The sequence below is a fragment of the Podarcis cretensis genome (genome assembly GCF_951804945.1).
Source record: "Podarcis cretensis genome assembly, chromosome: 2".
Taxonomy (NCBI): domain Eukaryota; kingdom Metazoa; phylum Chordata; class Lepidosauria; order Squamata; family Lacertidae; genus Podarcis; species Podarcis cretensis.
Window position 1 is genome coordinate 22,903,104 of NC_137171.1, and position 20,682 is coordinate 22,923,785.

At 41.8% G+C, this 20,682-nt stretch overlaps 1 protein-coding gene across 11 annotated transcripts in view; it reads right to left on the reverse strand.

Moving 5' to 3' along the window:
* BPTF (bromodomain PHD finger transcription factor) overlaps positions 1–20,218 on the reverse strand; it is a 63,922-nt gene extending 43,704 nt beyond the window's left edge. For all 11 annotated transcript variants that reach the window (XM_079965312.1, XM_079965309.1, XM_079965306.1 and 8 more), the window contains exons 1-3: positions 19,295–20,218; positions 6,564–7,386; positions 532–755 (exon numbers count right to left, since the gene is read on the reverse strand). In XM_079965312.1, the coding sequence (XP_079821438.1) occupies positions 532–755; positions 6,564–7,386; positions 19,295–19,988 (1,741 nt within the window). In that variant the 5' untranslated portion in view covers positions 19,989–20,218. The remainder of the gene's footprint in view (positions 1–531; positions 756–6,563; positions 7,387–19,294) is intronic.
* Between the last annotated feature and the right edge of the window lie 464 nt (positions 20,219–20,682).

Consider the following 20,682-nt stretch of genomic DNA (forward strand, 5'->3'; position numbering starts at 1 on the left):
GTTAGAGGAAGAATCACATTTTATCTTTTGCTTAAGAGCAAAAATATACCATTTTATCTTTAAATACACCCCCCCACACACACACAGAGTTCCACAGCCAACACCATTCAGTTTGTTTCCTCCTGAAAAGAGCAGAGAAGTCACCTTCTGCTCACATCCTTCTGTATATAGATCTCCTGCAGTTTCTCGTTTTTTTTTGCACTATTAAACAAAGTCTGCATAGGTTAGCGCTTTTTCTGGGGCAGCAACAAGGGTAGCCCTGGACCAATGCTTGCCCATTTCCCTGAAAAAATCTATAAGGCCTAAGAGGTTTAATCGAACCTTCTCAAATGTACCTAAAGGCTATATGTATTCCAGTGGCACTATAAATGCAGTCCATGGAACTTGGCCTTCCCAGTTTTAACAGACATGCCCTTTTCCTCATAAACCTTTCTTCACTAGAATACAGGTCAATGAAGTAGAAATTCAAAATGAGCTCGATAATCCATTCTGTGCTGTTAGCAATTCAGGATTAGTTTTGTGGATTCTTACCATTTGCTGCAGCAAGAAAAGATTTGTTGCTACCCCGTGCTTTATTGGTAAGGTCCTCCGTTATATCCATATGCCGATGTATTTCTTCACGCATTTCTTCCAGAGTTTTGCAGATATCAGCTTCCCAGTAATCTTTGTCAAGGCATTCAATTAATTCTGCCAGCTGGACTTTTGTGCTATAGTACCAGATTTTCTTATCTTTTTCACACTCTGAATCTTCCTCTCTGTGACAGTATTAGAATAATTGTTTATGAGACAAATGGCAATGAAACATATGTATATACTGGGAAAGAAACAGGAATGAAAAGAATAACTGAGTTCATATCATAAGTTCACTGTTGAGCATGTATTTTTAGTTTACCACAAACAGCTATTACCAAACTCTAAAAAATGTTATAACATAATTCAATTCTTCCATAATTCAACTACATAATATGAGCTGCCACATTTAAAAATTGTATTATCACAAAACACAAACCTTTTCTTCCCTTTCCAATACACAAATAATATGTTTCTTTACCATACCGTACTATAAAGAATTATGACATTCCCATACAAAAGGAATTTTCAATGATAATTTCAAAAATTAGACACTGAATCATTCGAAGAAATGATTATTTCTTCCAGGATGTTCTGTGGCTTCTCACCTAAGAAAAATCTCAACATAGATTTTATTCACCATGAAGTCCTGTACAACCAGTTAATCTGGTCCAATTATTGATGACTTGGAACTGTATAGCAAAAATATGCTGACTCTATTTCACACAAATATGGTGACTGTCTATGTCACACAAATCAGAATCATTAAGTGGAGGGCAAGCACTTTGGGTACAGGCATTATTACTTTACATCACATTTAGCCAATCTTGGTAGTCAGAAGAAATCTGCTGTCATGACTGACCCTGCCCATTCTCTTATCTTTGATATCGTGCTGAGCTTTGGGGGTGCTCCAAAGCAAGAATTAAAAGATATGGTCTGAAAAAATAATGCTTTGCCACTTTAACAAATCCACACTATGCATTGCAGAAATAATTCACTTTTAAAATTTAATAGTATTATATGACCTTTGCTTCTTTTTATAAATCCAAGAAGCAAGTAACAAATGTATGTACAACGAGATGAGAGTAAAGATGAAAGAATATTAAAGAAAAGCCCTTCAGGTGGGGAAGAGGATGGAGGGAGTGTAGGAGACCTGGGAGAAGATATAACACATCCAATGTGGCTGCACATAGGCTCTGTTCACACATCATGATAAGCAACAAACCCCACTTTACTATGAATGACCAATATGTTACTGCACATGGCTCAATCACTCCTGCTTTGCTCCACTCTGTCTGAAACTTGGAAGAACAAGCTATGAAATACTATATGCAATGGCTTTAATCCTAATGTTGCATACAAAATTGCATTTAAGTTCTTGCACACCTCAGCCTACAACATGTCCTACTGCAAACAATGAAGTCTTATGAATTAAAGTGTCTACTTCTTTGTCATGTATCTAGATGTCTGCATGACTGCCTGGTGCAATTGGTATGGAGCCCAGGGGTTCAGTGGCAGAGTGCATGCTTCACATGCAGAGGGTCTCAGGCTCAACTGAAAGTTAAAAATGATCAGGCAGCAGGTTTAGATGGGAAAGCCATCTCCCTGAGACTCTGGAGACCCACTGCCCCTCAAAACAGACAATGCTGGGGGCAAGATGGACTAATGCTCTGATCTGGTGCAAGGTGGCAGCATATGCTCTACACAAAAAAGTAGTTTTTGCTGAATCAGTTGGCATAGCAAGTATGGTAAAGGTAAAGGTAAAGGCAAAGGACCCCTGGACGGTTAAGTAGACTATGGGGTGCTCCACTCATCTCGCTTTTCAGGCTGAGGGAGCTGGTGTTTATCTACAGACAGCTTTCTGGGTCATGAGGCCAGCATGACTACATCGCTTCTGGCACAACGGAACACCGTGATGGGAAGCCAGAGTGCACAGAAATGCCGTTTACCTTCCCGCCACAGTGGTACCTATTTATCTACTTGCACCGGTGTGCTTTCGAACTGCTAGGTTGGCAGGAGCTGGGACAGAGCAATGGGAGCTCACCCCATCACGCAGATTCGAACTGCCAACCTTCCAATCGGCAAGCTTAAGAGGCTCAGTGGCTTAGACCACAGCGCCACCCATGTCCCTGTAGCAAGTATGGAGTCAACCCAGGGACTGGAGAGCTGAAACCAGCACAAGGGACCAAGGCTCCTGAGAGGTTGTTTCATCTACATCACGGAAGGGAAAGACCAGGCTGAGCTCATTCATTGGCCAGAAAAGAAGTGGCTTCAGAAGCTTCCTCCCCACACACTACCGGCCAGAGAAACACAGCAACAACTGCCAGTTGCCCATGGACTGCAGAAGTAAAGGAAAAGAACACTCTGGCCCTATCTATCAGACAAAGGAAAAAGAAATGCCCATTAGTACTCAATAAAGAATACCAGCAAGGGAAGCTCAGCCTGCGCTCCCCGCTCTTACACCCACTTATAGCTCACCACTGTGTTCTGGCATTAGAGAACTGACCTCCCTCTCCTACCTTTCCCATTTCCCTTTCCTTGTGTGTTCCTGCAAACCTGACGGCAATGCCATCCCTTTTAACTGATGTGAGCAGCTGGGGGGGGGGGGGGCAACATTTGTCTGAAAAGTGGAATACAGTACATATAGAAAAATATACAGTAGTAAGTAAATAGTTGGATGACATGCATTTTCCATTCAGACTTTGATATGGAAGACCCCCAGTTCATTTCCCTAGCGTGCACTGCAAATTTAGTATGTGTAATTATCTCTTTAAAGATTTACACTGCAGTCTTAATCAAAATATCAAAGAAGTCTAGCAAGAGGAGAAGTATCAGGAGCACCCAAAGAGTCTGGCCTAAATTTGAAGATGAGGCACTTGAGTTTTACCACTGGGCAGCCTCAGGGACACTGAACTGTCACTGTTTCAGTAAAAAAAACACCAATGAATTTTTCAACAAGCCCCTCTTACACGGCTTAAGGGAATATCTTTAGATATTGAGGCTTTACACAGAAAGGGGACTCGGCTACATTACTAAAGATACAGCAAATTGAATGCGCTATAAACATGCAACACCAGATGGCGCCAGAGAGCAGGAAATTTTAAAACACAGTTTTCCATAGTGATTTTTTTTCCTTTTGTTAAAACGATCTAATTTCTGACTTATTTATAGTATTTCCCCCCATGTTTAGATCCACCTTGGGTCTACCTCAGATTCGTATTATTCTTCACTGGCACAGATGCGAGGAGGCAATCAGAAGCTTTCTTTTCCATTCTTGATTAGCCAGTGTTCAGCATTACACCTGAACTCTAAACTGCACTTCATCTTTAACTATAGTAATTGAAAATAAGTCAGCTTTGTAAATCAGGGATTGAAATTTTCTTGCTATCATATTCTTAAGACTAAATGCAGTTTGTGTTTGGACATCAATGATAGCCATATGCTTGTAGGAAACAAAGTAAAGAGTTGTTCTCTAAAATTTTATTATCTATATTCAACACTATACTGCTATAGCAGACTTATAAACAAGCAATAATGAGCCATATCGAAGACCAGCCCATTCTGCTATGCTGCTTACAATTTTTTTAATGGTGTGCCTTTTCTCAAGTACCAGTGTAAGATGTTTGAATAAAAAAAGAAAAGTTTTTCAGTTTCATAAAAAATTCTCTGCCCTGTTGCCTAGAGGCAATTTTTGCTCATCCTAGGTGAATAGATCACTGGCTGTTTGCAAGCCAACAATGAATCTGGTAGGAATCAATGGGAGTTTTTTATCTTCACGGTAAAGGAAACTCCTTGGGAAGCAGATACGTCCTCTCAAATGATCAAAATACAAGGGCTTTATCCAGAGTGCCATCTTTTCTTTCTACAGATATTTACTGTACTCATTAGTGGTAAGATCACATGCCTACAAATGGATGTGGGTTTACAGAGAAAGACAGCAACTTTGCACTGAAAAAAGGTCCAATGGTTCTTCAAAATATGAAGTACAGTGGTACCTTGGTTGTCGAATGGCTTGGCTCCTGAACAAATTGGCTCCCGAACGCTGCAAACCCAGAAGTGTTCCAATTTGCAAACGTTTTTTCAGAAGCCGAATGTCCGACACGGCTTCTGATTGAGTGCAGGAAGCTCCTGTAGCGAATCGAAAGCTGCACCTTGGTTTTTGAACTATTTTGGGAGTCGAATGGACTCCCGGAACAGATTAAGTTCGAGAACCAAGGTACCACTGTAGTATGAAATCCTCATACAAGCTGAGATTTCATGCCTTATGATCTCATATATGAGTTTTTACTACAGGAAGATGCATTGAGAAAGCACAGAGTGTCATTTAGCTCTTTCAAAATGAAGAGAATTTACTACTGCATTAAATACAATTTATATAATAAACTGAAATAACTTTTTGTGTTTTGGAAAATTATAAATACCAGTCAGTTAAATTCAGGACTCTATGCCACTGAAAAACACTGAATTTGGTAGTGGGCACAAAATTCACCTTCCTAAGAAGGAAGCTTCTGCTTTCTTTCTTTTTTAAAGTGATGTTTCCACATGTAAAAGACTATCTTGAAAGTATAAAAGCAATGGTGCTGAAATCGCAGAAGCCAGAAAAAGCAGAGTAAGATTTTTCAAAGATTGCGGGGGGGGGGGGGGGGGGGATGGGGACTTCAGAGTCCTTACCCATCCCCAACTGGCAAAATCAGCATGGATTTTATAAAATAGGAAGCCAATGCAGTATAAATTAATTTAACCTAAAAGGAAATCATACAAACTTAGTCTATTTGCATAATATATACATTTTACAGAATCTAGCTTTTCTTGGAGAATAATTTGGATGGCCTGCACAGAATTTAGTTTCGTGCAGCCATGGAGTACATAAAACTTACTGCTATATTAGGAAGCAAAAACATTTCCTCATAGCCACACCAGAGGCAGGGAAAGAGGAAGGGGAGCAAGAGAGCCCCAGAGCCTGGGTTCATTCACATTACACTAAACTGTGATTTAGAACAGGGATGGGGACCTCCAGTTCATGTGGTAATGAGGAAAAACCCCCGCACTTGACAAAGCATTTTTACAATGCCTTGAAGTGCCTACCATCACCTCAGAAAAATATATTGACGACTCTACAGACAGGATGGAATCACCACCCATGGTAGCATGACACCATTTGCAGAAAGAAACACAGGTGGCAGGCAGGGTTTCTTACTCATTTTATTTGACTTCTATGTACTCCAAATTGCTGTTTTATGAGATCAGGTGTGAGGTGTGAGAATTGCATTGCTCCAAAAGCTGCTTAGTTGCCTGATAATGGTGTCAGCAGAGTTGCAATTTCTTTTTCCAACTGAGACTCTTAAAATAAATGGTATTTAAAATTTTATTCTTAGAAGAATCAGTGATCTGGCCCTTGGGCTTTTGTTGATATTCAGCAATTTGTAATCTTTTCTGATGCATTCTAAATCTCAGGGTTCTGCAATCATGCCTCTACAAAAAATGACTTTGCACACTAAGCTCTACTACCTGGGTCATAACATAGCAGCTATGTTGCATTTGGATTTAAATGAAGTCACTGCCTAGGCTTGAATTTGTAAGTTATGAGAAAGATAAGAAGGAAAGAATGGATTCACAAAATACTAAAATTTCAGCAGTACTCTCAGGGTTAGAAAATTGTCACTTTGGAGAAAAAGAAAGTAATACTGCTGTTAAGCTTGTTCATTCAAAAAACATTAAATACAAAAACAAACAGGATAACACAAGTTTTCTGTTGCCAGACCAGATCTTATGTTTCTAAACCACAACTTTTGTTTTGAAACACTGTAAGCAGGAGCCTGGTATTTTTCAGTGACGGACACTTCATTTCGCCATTGGCCCCTCACCCCCCGCAGTGCAATTTCTACTGAATGGAGATATAAAACACATTTTTGGCCCAATATAAAAGAAAATCCCATCTTCTTGAAAATCCACCATGCACCAATATTGTTACTGTGCTTAGAACATTTACTTACATAACAAGCCTCCTGTTCAGGAACCAGTATTTCCGCCTGTTTCTGTCGTATCCAATAGGTTCATGTCGAATGTATGGTTTATTTTTTTGGATTTCAGCAATACAGTCCGTTACACCAGGCACCTTATGTGCTACACAAACTTCACACTGCCATTCATCCTCAGGTACCTCTTCAAGAGGTGGTTTCACACACTCCAAGTGGTACACAGCTGAGCAAGTTTCACAGCAAAGCAAATCCCCCAGTTTGTGACAAACTCTACAATGGTCATCGTATTGTATCACACCTTCCGACATTAATTCCTCGCGTGCAATGTTTGTTGTAAGAAACTGATCCACTAAAAACTGCAGGACTTCAATTTTATTCTCAACGGGTCCATAGGGGTAGTCATCTGCCTCTTGGAAAGGAAGAACATGATGATATTCCTTGTCACTCTCACAATAAACCCGCAGAACCTCGGGCCACGTCATCCCGTCTATGAAATACAATGTGGAATTAACGCTATCTTTGAGGTCAGCAGGTCCAAAGGTAGTATTTGAAGTGTCTTCTTCACGTAAAACAGCTTTTAAAAGCACTATATGCATCTCTGCCATAAGTGTACACTGCTCCTGGCTTACCAGAGCAGCACAGAAGTCCTCAAAACGAAAAGGGGACAGTCGCAAGACAGTGCCAAAGTTCCGCAGTACCTCATAGATGGCAATAACATTCATTATATGCTCATTAGGCACCATTAAGTCCTCTGAGGATTTAGGCAAGTCAAGAGAAGGGACATCTTTTTCTTCCAGTATTGGAGAACGTGGACGATGTACTCTTTGTCTCCTCCTACCTGTAAGTAGAAAGGAACAATAAAAGATTAACAGGAAACAGAAGTAGATATAAGTTCACTTATTATACAATGAATGTGATGTGAAATAAGAACCATGTTAGAAGTTTCTCGCACACTTCAATGGTCTTACACAGTTGTATTTTAAAACTCTTGAACTTGCACTTCAACATAGGCAGTTATTCTTCTACCTTAAATTGAAACTAACATACCATGCATGTTGCACTTTTACCAATAACTTTCCCATTTACAAGGGTTAGAACAAAACTTTTCCCTCTGCAAAGGGAAGGGCTCTTTCCATTTCTCAAAGGAACCATTTTATATTGTAAACTGCCCTGTGATCCTCAGATGAAGGGCAATAAAGATATTTAATTAAGAATCATCACCACCACAAGGTAACCATTTTATCTGATTCCCTCTTCCCCATGTAGTCTCCAACACCACTAATCCTCAAATTTTCAGGGGAAAAGAGGAATCAGCCAAAAGTGCCTTTCCACCTCCTTTTCTCTACCTCAAGCAGATCTTAGCTGAGCACAATCCAAGCCCAAATCTTGTTTCCTCTCCTAAATTTCAATTACGTGAGAGACAAGTTCATTTTTCTTGTTTAAGATATTGGTACGAGTGAAAGAGCTCTACAGAGCCATTGTGCCGCCTGTTTAAGTTTGCTGAATCTGTGGGCTTTCAACAGTTCAACGAAAACATTACATAAATATATTGCTTTCCCAGATGTTGTAGGGTTTCAGTCCAGGAGGTATGACATGCATATATGCCATGACTGCATGGCAGCTTGAGCTGTACTTTCTGGTTTTCACTGCACATTCCTCACTGCCTACAAATCAACCTGCTCTTTAAAGTGAAGAGGCAATGTGAACAGCTGTGGTAAAATCTGAAATGAATTTCCCTCTATTTGTCTACAAATTCAAAACACTTCTTTCTTCCTAACTGTAATTCAGTTGCAAAAGCTGGCAATGTTCCGTTTTCTCTTCAGTGATGAACAAAAACATATTACTAACTGCAAATGGGAGAAATCACAGCACTCTAGGAACACTTTACTAAATAATAATTGCAGCGGTTTGCATTCTGATACACTCAAATTTAGAAAACAGTTTACCCTGGATTATGGTTTTCATTTAAATTATATCTCTCTTTTGCTGAAGCTACTCATCCATATTTTATACAATGTTTCACAAAAAAGCAATAAGCTGTCTAATTCAGAGTAGTTTTGAATTCTTCTTTAGATTTCACAGCAGTAGCGTAACAACTAGAGATGCAAAACACTTAAACATATTCAAGGTACTGTAGTGGTAAATAGGTAAAGGTAATGTAAACAGAGTTTCCGTGTGCTCTGGTACTTGCCATGGTGTTCTGTTGTGCCAGAATCCATTTAGTCATGCTGGCCACATGACCCGGAAAAGCTGTCTGCGGACAGCTCCCTTGGTCTGAAAGCAAGATGAGTGCCACAACTCATAGACGCCTTTGACTGGACTTAACTGTCCAGGGGTCCTTTACTTTTACCTAGTTGCAAATGCTGTGGGATCCAAAGCCTTTCTAAAGAAAATTAAAAGTGAGTAGAAACCCTATTGATTGATTGATTGATTGATTGATTGATTGATTTAAACTCAAAAGTTTTGGACAATTTGACACAAACCAAGTTTTCTAGGTACAGAAGTTATTTTTTTTCCTTTTAAAATCTCTCATGACAAATTCCCAGAGACTCTTCCTCTCCTCTAGTTGCAACCTGTTATCACTAGATAGAAGCACTTAAGCATCAGATAAAGCAAGAACACTGTGACGCAATAAACCTGAGAGGCTCCCTTTTTATTTTTGCTATTGGATGCTGGTCGTTATGTAATTTTGTTATATTTATAGTACTAAAATGTTATTTTCTGTATGTAATTATATTTGCTACTGTGTCGTTTTGCTGGGCTATTATGAAATTATTTTTGCACTGTTTGGTTTTGAAATGTTTTCCTGTTTCCTTTGTTGTAAACCACTTTGAGAATGAATTTTATGTGGGAAAGCAGCATACAAATAAAATGCATGAATGTGAATCACTTGGCCCAGATTTATTTCTAATCTTTCACTGGACTCCTGTCAATAACAAATGGTTGTCATGTCAAGGTCGCTATGAGGACAAAATTTAACTGGTAAAAGAGGCTACTGATTTCTTAGAGAACTCTTGAAATCCATATAATGTATGTGTGTATTAAAAGTGCACAGGAAGGGGGAAATGCCATTGGCGGTGCTGTTTTGAAACTACCAATATTGTTTATTTAGATGGGTCAAGGTTCACTCAGCAATTACTTCAGATTACTCAAAGCTTATTCTGGAGCATTAGGCATAGTCCATGCTTCCAATGAGGGGGCAACACAAAAATGGGCTGTTTCAGTGGTCTCCCCATGGTGCCATTTTTATCGATCCTTAGGAGCCAAGCAGTATTAGAAAATCGGATATATAAGTTAGGTGCCAAATGGCACCCGGGCTCTAGCTTACGGTTGCCACAACGGAGTATCTATTCGCCAGAAGGTTTGACTAGATGGCCCTCAGCATCCCTTCCAACACTACAATTATCTGATTCTATGATCTCAACTACATTGCTTGATTGTAGCTTGCTCTTACAACAATCCACTGGTCCCCAGTATGCAAGAAGAAGTAACACACAGGGGAAACGGAAATAGTATTAACTATGAACTAAGGCAGAGGTTTTTTAAATGGTGGTCGCCAACCTGACACCCAGAAATCTCCATAGTCTCAACTGGACCCGCACCTGTATTAAAACGTGCCTGGTACCTGCGGAATTTCAAACACTGGGGCCAAGCAAATAATATTTTTTTTAAAAAAAAAACCAGGGCTTTTGGTCTTTAATTTGAAGGGCTTCAAGTATTTGCGGCCTATTTTAGTGCAACAGGATCTGTAAGACCAGTCCTTTATCTGTAGAGATGCGTTGGTTAGGTTTTCATTGGTTGTGCTTTTTAAATTTGGTTTTAGTGTTTATGATGTGTTTGAAAGTTGCTTTAGTTCACTTCTGTGAGAAAAGCTAATAATAATAATAATAATAATAATAATAATAATAATCCAGTTCAACTGCCCCAAATGACATTTAGGAGTTTTCCATTTTAAATAAAGTCTGGTTAAGATATCAAATGCTGGCCTAAGAGACATAATAAGCCTGGTGGCTTTCTCCTAAACCTTAGTATCCATCACAGCCCTTGCTTAGGAGGACACCCCACGTCTATGGCGCCATATACTTTTCCAAAGTTAATATTCTGACCTTCTTAGTTTTTGGTGAGTGGGGGAAGACTATTCCAAATAACTCTTAAAAATAATTCTTAAAAAACCATCACTTTCTTGGAAGTGATAATGAACTTTTTCATGAGGAGGCAACTACATCCATCTTGCACTTGTAATGTGCCTGTGAGTTATTCAAGGTATTGATTTGTCAATAAATTACTGCAAAATTTGGGACAGACTGCAGTGGGGAATCTTGTGTTTCAATTCTATCAATCCCCACAAAAATAAAGCTCCCTGGGCTTATCACGTGAGGACTATCACATGAGAAAGCTATAATAGCTCTTAATTGGTCAGTGATGTCCTATTCACATGTGCACGTTCTGTAGTACTGGAACGTTTGCACAGTTAGAAATCAAGAGGTCAAACTTAGAGCTGGTGCATGTTCAGAACTGAGCAACTGCCAAGTTTACAAGTGTGAGTGGCCCAGCAAAAACAACCCTACAGAGTTTATATTTTGTGTCTCATTGCCTCAGACACAATGATTTTTAATAGACTCAACTCAGTTCATACATTCAGCTGTCAGCCATGAAATATTCAATAATTTAAAAATCATCAACAGCTAAGTGTGTGAACCAGGTCTTTTGAGAGTTCACATACCATGTGCTTTATACTACACATACATGTTAACAGAACAGAACAGATTTCACAATTTATAAGCAAAAACACCAACAAGTATTTTTACCACTGTTATTATTGTTGCTAGTACTATCACATGCCCTTTGCTAGCAGGTCCCTGGGCAGGTTACAACAATTTAAAATTCATAACTAACAATCACTAAAACAAATGTCAGCCACAAGAATAGGGTGGATCCTGAAAACACACATCTTAGACCAAGGTAAAGAGGTGCATCTTCAGCATTTGCCAAAAGCTATACAGTGAAGTTGCCAGATGCAATTCTGTGCAGAGGGAATTCTACAGTTAACCTGGTAACAGGATGCATCCTGATTTAAACCTGATAACTGCATATATCTTGTTGGGGGGCGGGGGGAAGCACAGATACTTAGCATGACATACACTCAACATAGCTATGACTCTGCACTTTAAATTCTGCTACAGCTGACTATAGAAATTAGGGCAGAGCCAACAGCTGCCCTACTGGTTCACAAAACAAAGCTCTGAAAAGAAGCACTCCAAGTTATTATTTACCGTAATTCACGTTATGAGGCTAGTTTGGTTGTGGGTCTTTAGTGTAATGGACTTCAGGACATGACAGGGTTATCAGGGTTCCAGATTTGAGAACTGTTAGCAACAGGGTTGTCTGCCATATAAAGCTTAATAAAAACAATATAATCATGGCCAACTTCTTCAGTTTGATGGGAGGCTAAAGACTGTAAAAATCTTTCAATTAACTGGAATACTGGATTGGATGAGGCTTTAGTTACACAAAAGTCCTGAATGGGAATGCACATTCCCTGATATACATAGAGATATACCCAGCCAGTTTAACAAGATGCAGATGTTCAAAGGGAAATGTGTACCCAGGCAAACACCTGCATGAGTACTGTATGCAAAATTTCCTTTTAGGATTTGGGCAATTAAACTTCAGATCTAATGCCAAGTTTAGGCAATATGCTACAAGTGAACAAGCCACAGTGAACCTAAGGTTTACAAACGCACATCCTCCACCTGGGTTGTCATTAAGAAATTGTAAAGCTTTCAGTGTGGAAAAATGTGGTTTGTCAAGATATCTAGAACAACGAACTGTGAGTAACATTAACTACTGTTAGTTTAAGACACTGATTATGCACCCCTCCCCCCACATGTTCAGAAAAGGTCTGATTTTCTGATCTGTACCCTCTTTTCAGTCACCTTTCACAAATTACCTAGATTACAAGTATTCTTAGATTGCCAACCTACATTTAAAAATAAACTTTCTAGTGCTCTTGTTGTGAAGCAACTCATAAGGTATTTACAAACCACAAGCCATGCAAGATTTGCATGGATCAAGGGTACCTTATGGGCTGCCTTCTCCTGCATTAATGTAACCACCAAATGAGGCCTTGCTTCATCTCCTGCCACCATCTGAGGTGCGGTTTATTTTAATTCATTCATACCAAAATACTAAAATTTATACTCTGTTTTTCCTTTCCAAAAGAAGTTGCTCAAAGCGGCTGACGAAAGTATTTAAAAAGCACAAAAATAAAATAACAATCCACCTTTTTTAAAAAACTAACCATTGCACAAACCATCACTAAAAGCAACATCTAAGAACAAAAAGGAGGAAGAGCTGGAGCTTGCAACAAACAAATTACATAAAGCAGCAGCAGACACAAAGGTTTGTTTAAAAAGAAATGTCCTCAGTTCCTGGCAAAATACAAAGAGGGAGGAAGATAAGCTAACCTCTTAGAGCAGGGAGTTCCACATCTAAGGTATTGTCACAGAGAATGCCCCAATAAGCATATAACTAATGCACAAAGGGATGTGGCCAGACAGTGACTGTAAGAGGATGGAAAAGCTGATGCACCAGCCAAAGCACTTCTGGTGGCATCTTAAAACAAGGCCAAGGCCAGGAGTACTTCGAAACTATGAATTTGATTTTGTAAGGGGAGTGCAATCAAGGCCAAAATGGGCTGGCTTCCTATTAAAATAAACCGTTATTTAATCCTAGCCTTTTTTGAACAAAAGCTTTAATTACATGCCTACCGATTTATGTCATGTGACAGTTAAGTTGGGTGTTCTCGTAAACCTAACCAACTCATGGATTATGAAGAGCACTTTAACTTCTGCAATGAAAATTCTCGGGGAGGTTCAACGGACCTCAGAAGAGTGCATACAACGTAAACAGAGCAGCACCCCTAACCTTAGCTCAGCGCAGAGTGATATATATTACAATTGACATGCCACTTGCGCAAAAGGTAATCAAATACTGGAAGGCATCCCTGCCCACTTTTGGCAGAAGCCCTACTAATTCTGTGTGATGTGACCATAGGACATGCAACCATTGGTGAAGTTTTTCAGTCAAAGTGAGTGAAGTTAATCAACAATAGGCATAACCATGCCCACTGTGATCCTGAATGACAACTGCAACATATCAGTTTGAATAGAGCACCAGTTGATAAAGTGTAACTTTTAAACAGCTCTCTTCTTCCATCCCCAGCCTTTACACCATTTTCCAAGGAGTGCATTGTTGAGGCCACGGCATGGATTACCAAAGCTTTGTAATGTTGCAAAAAATATTAATCCTTACCCTAACCGTGGGTAAGAGATTGGAATCACCTACAAACTTGCACATTAATCCCCTGCTCTGCTTACCAAGATGTGCTATTTCTCCATCGACATTTACACTTACCATGGTTAGCTTGAATAGCACTTTGAAAAGCTGCCTTCTAACAAACTCTAGTTTGAAGGAGTCTTAACACTACCTGTGAAAAGCAAACGGAGGGAGAACTTGTATGCAAAGCGGGGAAGGAAAGAGCTTGCAAGTCTATAAGGCACATATTACCACATCACTGGGCCACTGTTGTACAGTGCACATTGGCATAATGTAAATCAGGCATAGGCAAATTCCGGCCCTGTTTTGGGACTACAACTCCCATCATCCCTGGCTAACAGGACCAGTGGTCAGGGATGATGGGAGTTGTAGTCCCAAAACATCTGGAGGGCCGAGTTTGCCCATGCCTGATGTAAATTTTACAAAATGAAACATCTACTGCTCTGAACTATTAGTCACTCCACTTTACTCATAATTATTTTCCAGAAACAACAAATTCTCAGTAAAGGTAAAGGGACCCCTGACTGTTAGGTCCAGTTGTGAACGACTCTGGGATTGCGACGCTCATCTTGCTTTATTGGTTGAGGGAGCCGGCATACAGCTTCCAAGTCATGTGGCCAGCATGACTAAGCCACTTCTGGCGAACCAGAGCAGTGCACGGAAATGCCGTTTACCTTCCCGCCGGAGCGGTACCTATTTATCTGCTTGCACTTTGACGTGCTTTCAAATTGCTGGGTTGGCAGGAGCAGGGACCGAGCAACAGGAGCTCACCCCATCGCGGGGATTCAAACTGCCAACCTTCTGATCGGCAAGCCCTAGGCTCTGTGGTTTAGACCAGTGTTTCCCAACCTTAGGTCTCCAGCTGCTGTTGGACTACAACTCCCATCATCCCTAACTAGCAAGACCAGTGGTCGGGGATGATGGGAATTGTAGTCTAAAAACTGCTGGAGACCCAAGGTTGAGAAACACTGGTTTAGACCACAGCGCCACCCGCATCCCTTCACATTCTCAGTAGCGTTCGACCACTTGTGACCAAGTGAAGATGCCTGGGATGGCGCCTGACATCTCCACCATCTGAGGATTACTGGATCTGGACTGTTTTTACACACTAATACCCCATCCTGTAGAACTCTATCAGTTATATTTTATCTGAACAACTGGAATGCATTTCTGGAACCAAATTGCCTTTTCTGTGCAGCCTGAGCAGGAGCGGTCACCATTAAGACATCACAATAGGCCAACATATACATTGACTGTTCCTGACAGTCTTTTCTTCTTTAAGGTCTCAAAGCTCTTAACCTAGCTCAAGGTTGTCGTCTTGAACTAGCCATGTGTTTAACTGAGAATCAATCAGTCAGTCAGTCCATCATTTGGAAAACAAGACTTTAGAGCTGTCTTGCCCCCAAATGGCAACTAGAAATTCCATTTTGGCAACTGCAACCTCGGTTTAAGGAGCCATTTGGCGCCTAGCTTATACACCTAAGTTTCTAACACTGATTCTATAGCACTTTAACAACACACATTCTAGGGTGTGTTTATGTATGTGGGTGTGCGTGAACCAAGTAGGTCAATAGGTGGATGCAGTATTTGCCATCCAGTACACCATCACAACCAAAAGATTATGGTAGGGCCAAACAAACCATGTCATACCAGAAGCCAGCAGAATGCAGGTGCACACTGTTCAAGTTCACCAGCCCTACTCTTCAGTTGTTCCCCATGAGGAGGAAACAAACTACAGCAGCGGATTAGCATTATGTTGCTTCTTGTTATCTCTAGGCCAGTGCTCTGGTTTGGTTCCTCCTTGTTCAGCAAAGAGGGCAGGCATGATTTGACAAGTGTATACCACCTCGCTGCTGATGAACCAGGACAACAAAAACATAAGTAGCTACTGAACCCGATTGATGGACCATCATTGGCCATTGTAAAAACAAGGAAAGCCTGACACCAACTGTCAGAAAGAAGCAGCAGCCGCAAGAAATACATGTAAAGTAAATCTGGCTGTTTTGTTTTAAGGGTCATTCCGTGTCAAGTGATCAATTTTTTAATATATATTTTTTACCTTATGTCATCCAATTTCCTTAATATTTTGCACTTGTTGAATGATCAAAACTAAGTTAAAATCTAAAATTTTAATTTTTTATCTCATCCCGTTTTTGAGCTATGAGTGTTGGAAATTAAAAATAATAATACATTGAAAATTTTGGCCTTGCTGGGCAAAAAACTAAGAACTCAGCTCAGAACTGAGATAGATCATGAAATGAAGTACAAACAAGAATTATTTCAAAGCGTTAATTCTATCAAGCAACAGCAAGCTATCACGCTGCCTTGAAACACATTTTTAAAGGAAAAGGCTGACTAGCTTTTCAAATGCCTGAAAAATAACTGATATTATATTTTGAAGCCTAGAAGACCCATTTATCCTAAATAGAAGTAGTAAGGCAGACATGTATGTCCCTTATATATATATAAATTAATGTGATCTCATTGAGAAATTTTGATGAAATTTTGCAGGTAGCGCTTAGAAACATTAAATAATCATTACATTTTTTGGAAATTTCTGAACATATTATTTTTAATCACTTTTTAAAATTTAAAATTTTGTAACTTAACTTTAAAATGTAAAGTAAGGTGACATATCATATTATGTGACATATCATATTAAAGCCAATGATGTTCTGAAGAGATTGATATTTTTAATTTTGACATACAGTATCTCAAATCTAGGTTGAGATTGTAAGGTTTTTGTGTAGACCAAAATTGCCAATTCTTTGAAATTTCAAACCCTCATAACTAAAAAACAGGATGGGATAAAAAATTTTGAACTGAAATTTGGGACTGTCTCTTACACTACAGTGGTACCTCGGGTTAAGTACTTAATTCGTTCCGGAGGTCTTAACCTGAAACTGTTCTTAACCTGAAGCACCACTTTAGCTAATGGAGCCTCCTGCTGCCACCGCGCCGCCAGAACACAATTTCTGTTCTTATCCTGAAGCAAAGTTCTTAACCTGAAGCACTATTTCTGGGTTGGCAGAGTCTGTAACCTGAAGCGTATGTAACTTCAAAGTGTATGTAACCCGAGGTACCACTTTACTTTCAGGAAACTGAAAGTGGAAGCAATATAAAATGGTAAGGTAAATGTGATTGGATCACTTGATATAGAATGACCCTTAACACCAACTCTTAACTCTTTTAAAAACCGTTAGAATAATCACTGTGTGTGTGTGAAAAAGTCATCTCCACTGCAAGACATCAAATATCTATCAGTGGCACAATGTTAGCATACAACACAAATTAGATACAAAACAATACATATTTTAATTTGGGTATGATTCAGTTTCTGAATTGATCTGATTAACATTAACACTGAATCATATCCAAATTAAAATATACACTTTAGAAGCAAACTAAACAGCACTAACATTTGCTTTTCTACAGGTGAACAATTATGAAGGTCTCCTTGAATAAAAATTCAGTTCCTATGTTGTCGATATAGAAAAATATCATTAGTACTATGAAATAATCCATTGAAAAGCCACAGTGAAGGGAAAAACCACAGCTAGGAACCATTACAGCTAAACAAAACTTTAAACTTGTTCATACAGTGTTCACTCTCATATTGTGAATTAGGAAAGCTTGCCTTTATAAAAGTACCTTAACAACAAACAAAATTAACCGCCTCTTGGAAAACTCAAAATCCATTTTAATATAGAGAAGTGTGTCTTTTGATGTTGTGATATAGATGAAAAATGGGTCCGATTTCCCCCATAACTTTCACACAGCCACTGTACTGTACAGGCATATTTAGTAAAATGTAAGCTATTTCAATATTCCACACTGGGGTTTTCCTTGTCAAACTGTAAAAGCACAGAACTGTCATATCACTCACATCTACCAATATACAAGTCCCAATCCTGATTGTTTACGTACTTGATAAAACACATGCAAGTATATAAAAATAGTTGCCACCAAGTAAGGAAAGTTAAGCATGTAAGATTTTATGCAATAATATTTTGCTGAATTAAATCTACCTTTTTTAATAAAACCCCCAAAACATTCTTAAAATGCTAGTAGTTCAGCATGATCCATACTACAATCAAACTCTTAAAACTTGTTATAAAAAAGTTGAACATAATTTCTTCCAATGGTTGAACTGGCAAAGTCACCGTAAAATTAAAAACCACAAGCTCTCTTTAAAACAAGCTGGAAGCAAACACTGCTGCATAACAAAAATTGGTAAATGAAAATAAATAAATAAATAAATAAATATCCATTTGAATGTTTTCAATTACTACAAATACATGTGATGGGCTTGCACGCTATGATTTAAGCCATACTGCGCTTCTGCCAATAATTTGATCTCTATTCCCAACGCACTGCTTTCCTTTGTAAACAAAAACACCACCCCCTAGTTTTGCACAAAGTCAAGAGTCTGCAAGTTACTCCCCCCCTTCCCCAAGCATCACATGCGTGCCCCACACGGGCTCCCTTTCCCCTATTTCGCTCATCCCCAATTTATTCTTCCAAGACAGTGGTTCCCAATTAGCTGATTACTGAGGACCCCCTATTTTTCAAGAGCCACGGACACCCCACCCCAGCCTCGCTTTGCAACATGTTGATAACTGCATGGTAGCTGCCTCTACAAAGCAATTCCGTGCACAAAATGTGGGGCAGCCCCTAATAAGCAAAGGAGTTTTGGTATGTACTAAAAACAGCAACAAACAACAACAGGCCCTAAAATGTGTGATATTACCATGCAAAAAAGACAAAAAAATAGTTGGGGGTAGGGCAAGGAAGGGATGGGGCCGTGGATCCCCATTCTAATGACCCCCTATTTTTCAAGAGCCACGGACCCCCCCCCCCCCACTTTGGAACATGTTGATAACTCCATGGTGGCTGCCTCTGCAAAGCAATTCCCTGCACAAAATGTAGGGTAGTCCCTAAGAAGCAAAGGAGTTTTGGTATGCACTAAAAACAGCAACAAACAACAACCACAGGCCATAAAATGTGTGATATTACCATGCACAAAAATGACCCCAAAAATTAGAGAGAAGGGAGGCAACGGATGGGGCCCCTAACTGGGAACCCCTGTTCTCAGACCATGTTTGCCATCTCCTCTTCCTGCGAACAAGTAGCCTAGGATCGCTATTTATTTTCTTTCTCTCTCTCAAGTTCTGCCACTGTGGCTTCCCGCACTTTGCCCTCTTCCTGCAGGAGCCCCTCGCTTCCCTTCTCCCCACATCTTGCCCCCATTGCAGCGCGCATCCCCATGGCGGAGGGGGGGCTCAGCACCACCCCATTAACCCCCCCCCAAAGCAAAAACCCGTCCACCACCCCTTCCCTAACGCGATGGGCTCCGGGTGGAACAAGTGGGGGGCGCCCCCCCTCACCCCACCTACCCCTCGCCGTACCCGGGGTGCTGCTGTAGGTGCTGTGGCTCTTGAAGCTGCTCTCCGTGCAGTAGCTGGCGTCGTCGTCCTCGTCCTCCTCCATCTCTTCGGGGTAATCCGAGTCGTCGTCGTCGTTCTCCTCCTCCTCTTCTTCCGCCACGGCCTCGTCTTCCCCGGAGTCGGGCTTCTCCCCGGACTCGCCTTCCTCGTCGTCGGACACGGCGCTCTCGTCCTCGTCGCTCTCATGGTCGTCGTAAACCACTTGGCTGCTGCGGCCGCTCCTCTTGGGAGCGGAGGAAGAAGCACCTGAGGCGGCGGCGGCGGCGGCGGGCGCCCTGCTTTGGCTTCCTCCTTCTCCTCCTCCCGCCGCCGCTCCAGCAGCAGCAGCAGCAGCAGACCTGCCCCTGCCCCGGCCGCTATTGCCTCCCCCGCCAGGGGTGCTGCTGCTGCTGCTGCTGCCGCCGCTGCCGCCCTTCCTCCTGCCGCCTCCCCTGACTGAGGGGGAGGCCTGGGCAGCGGCCCCCCTCGGCTTGGGCCCTGCAGCCCCGGCCGCCTGGGCCGAGGCCGCCCACCTGCCCCGGCTGCTGCCCCTCAGGCGGGAGCGGAGTCCCCCGATAGGGCCCGGCGGCGGGGCTGCTGGAGCCGGGGTGCTCGCCCGAGCCGGGGCCGCCGCAGGCTGCTGGTGCTTGGGCGGCCTGCCTCGCCGGCCCCGCATCGCTGGGCGCTGGCCGAGAGCGCTGAGGGGGGAGGTGTTGTGTGTGCGCGCGAGGGCCTTCGGGTGGCTTTTCCGAGCGGGCGGTTGCGCTCTTTCTCCCTCTTCCTCCCCGCCCCCCCCTCCCTCGCCGGGGAAGGAGGGCCTCCGGCGAGCCGCTCGGGCCGAGGGGCTTCAATGCGAAGGGCCGGCGTCCCGCTCGGGATCGCCGCCGGCCGCCATCTTGTTTCTTCGCCTGCCTGCCTGCCTCGGATCGCTCCGCTCCGACAGGGGGGAGGGAGGGAGGGAGGGAAGCGGCGGCAGGGCCGGAGCGGGTCACGTGGCCGGGCCTTGCCTGCGCTGCGCCGGGAGAGGCGGAAGGGGGCGCGCGAGAGGGGAGCTCGTTCGGGGATGATGCTGATGTTGCGGATGCTGCCGCCCGAGCCAGATCTTCTTTGCACCCGCGAAAAGCCGCGTCCAGAAAACACGAGGGGCGCGATCGCTTTCGCAGATAAGAGTTAAGCCGCGGCTCATTTGTACACGGGACTTAAATGCCGCACGCATTGCAAACGGTCCCCTTCGCTTGTGTGTCTGAAAGGCCTGTGTCTGAAACAGATGGTTACTGGGGTTGCCAGATTGTTTCACCAGGGCACCCCGAAAGTTATTGTTAAGAGGAAATTGCTGAGTTTTTTTTAAAAAAAACAAGTTCAATACCTTG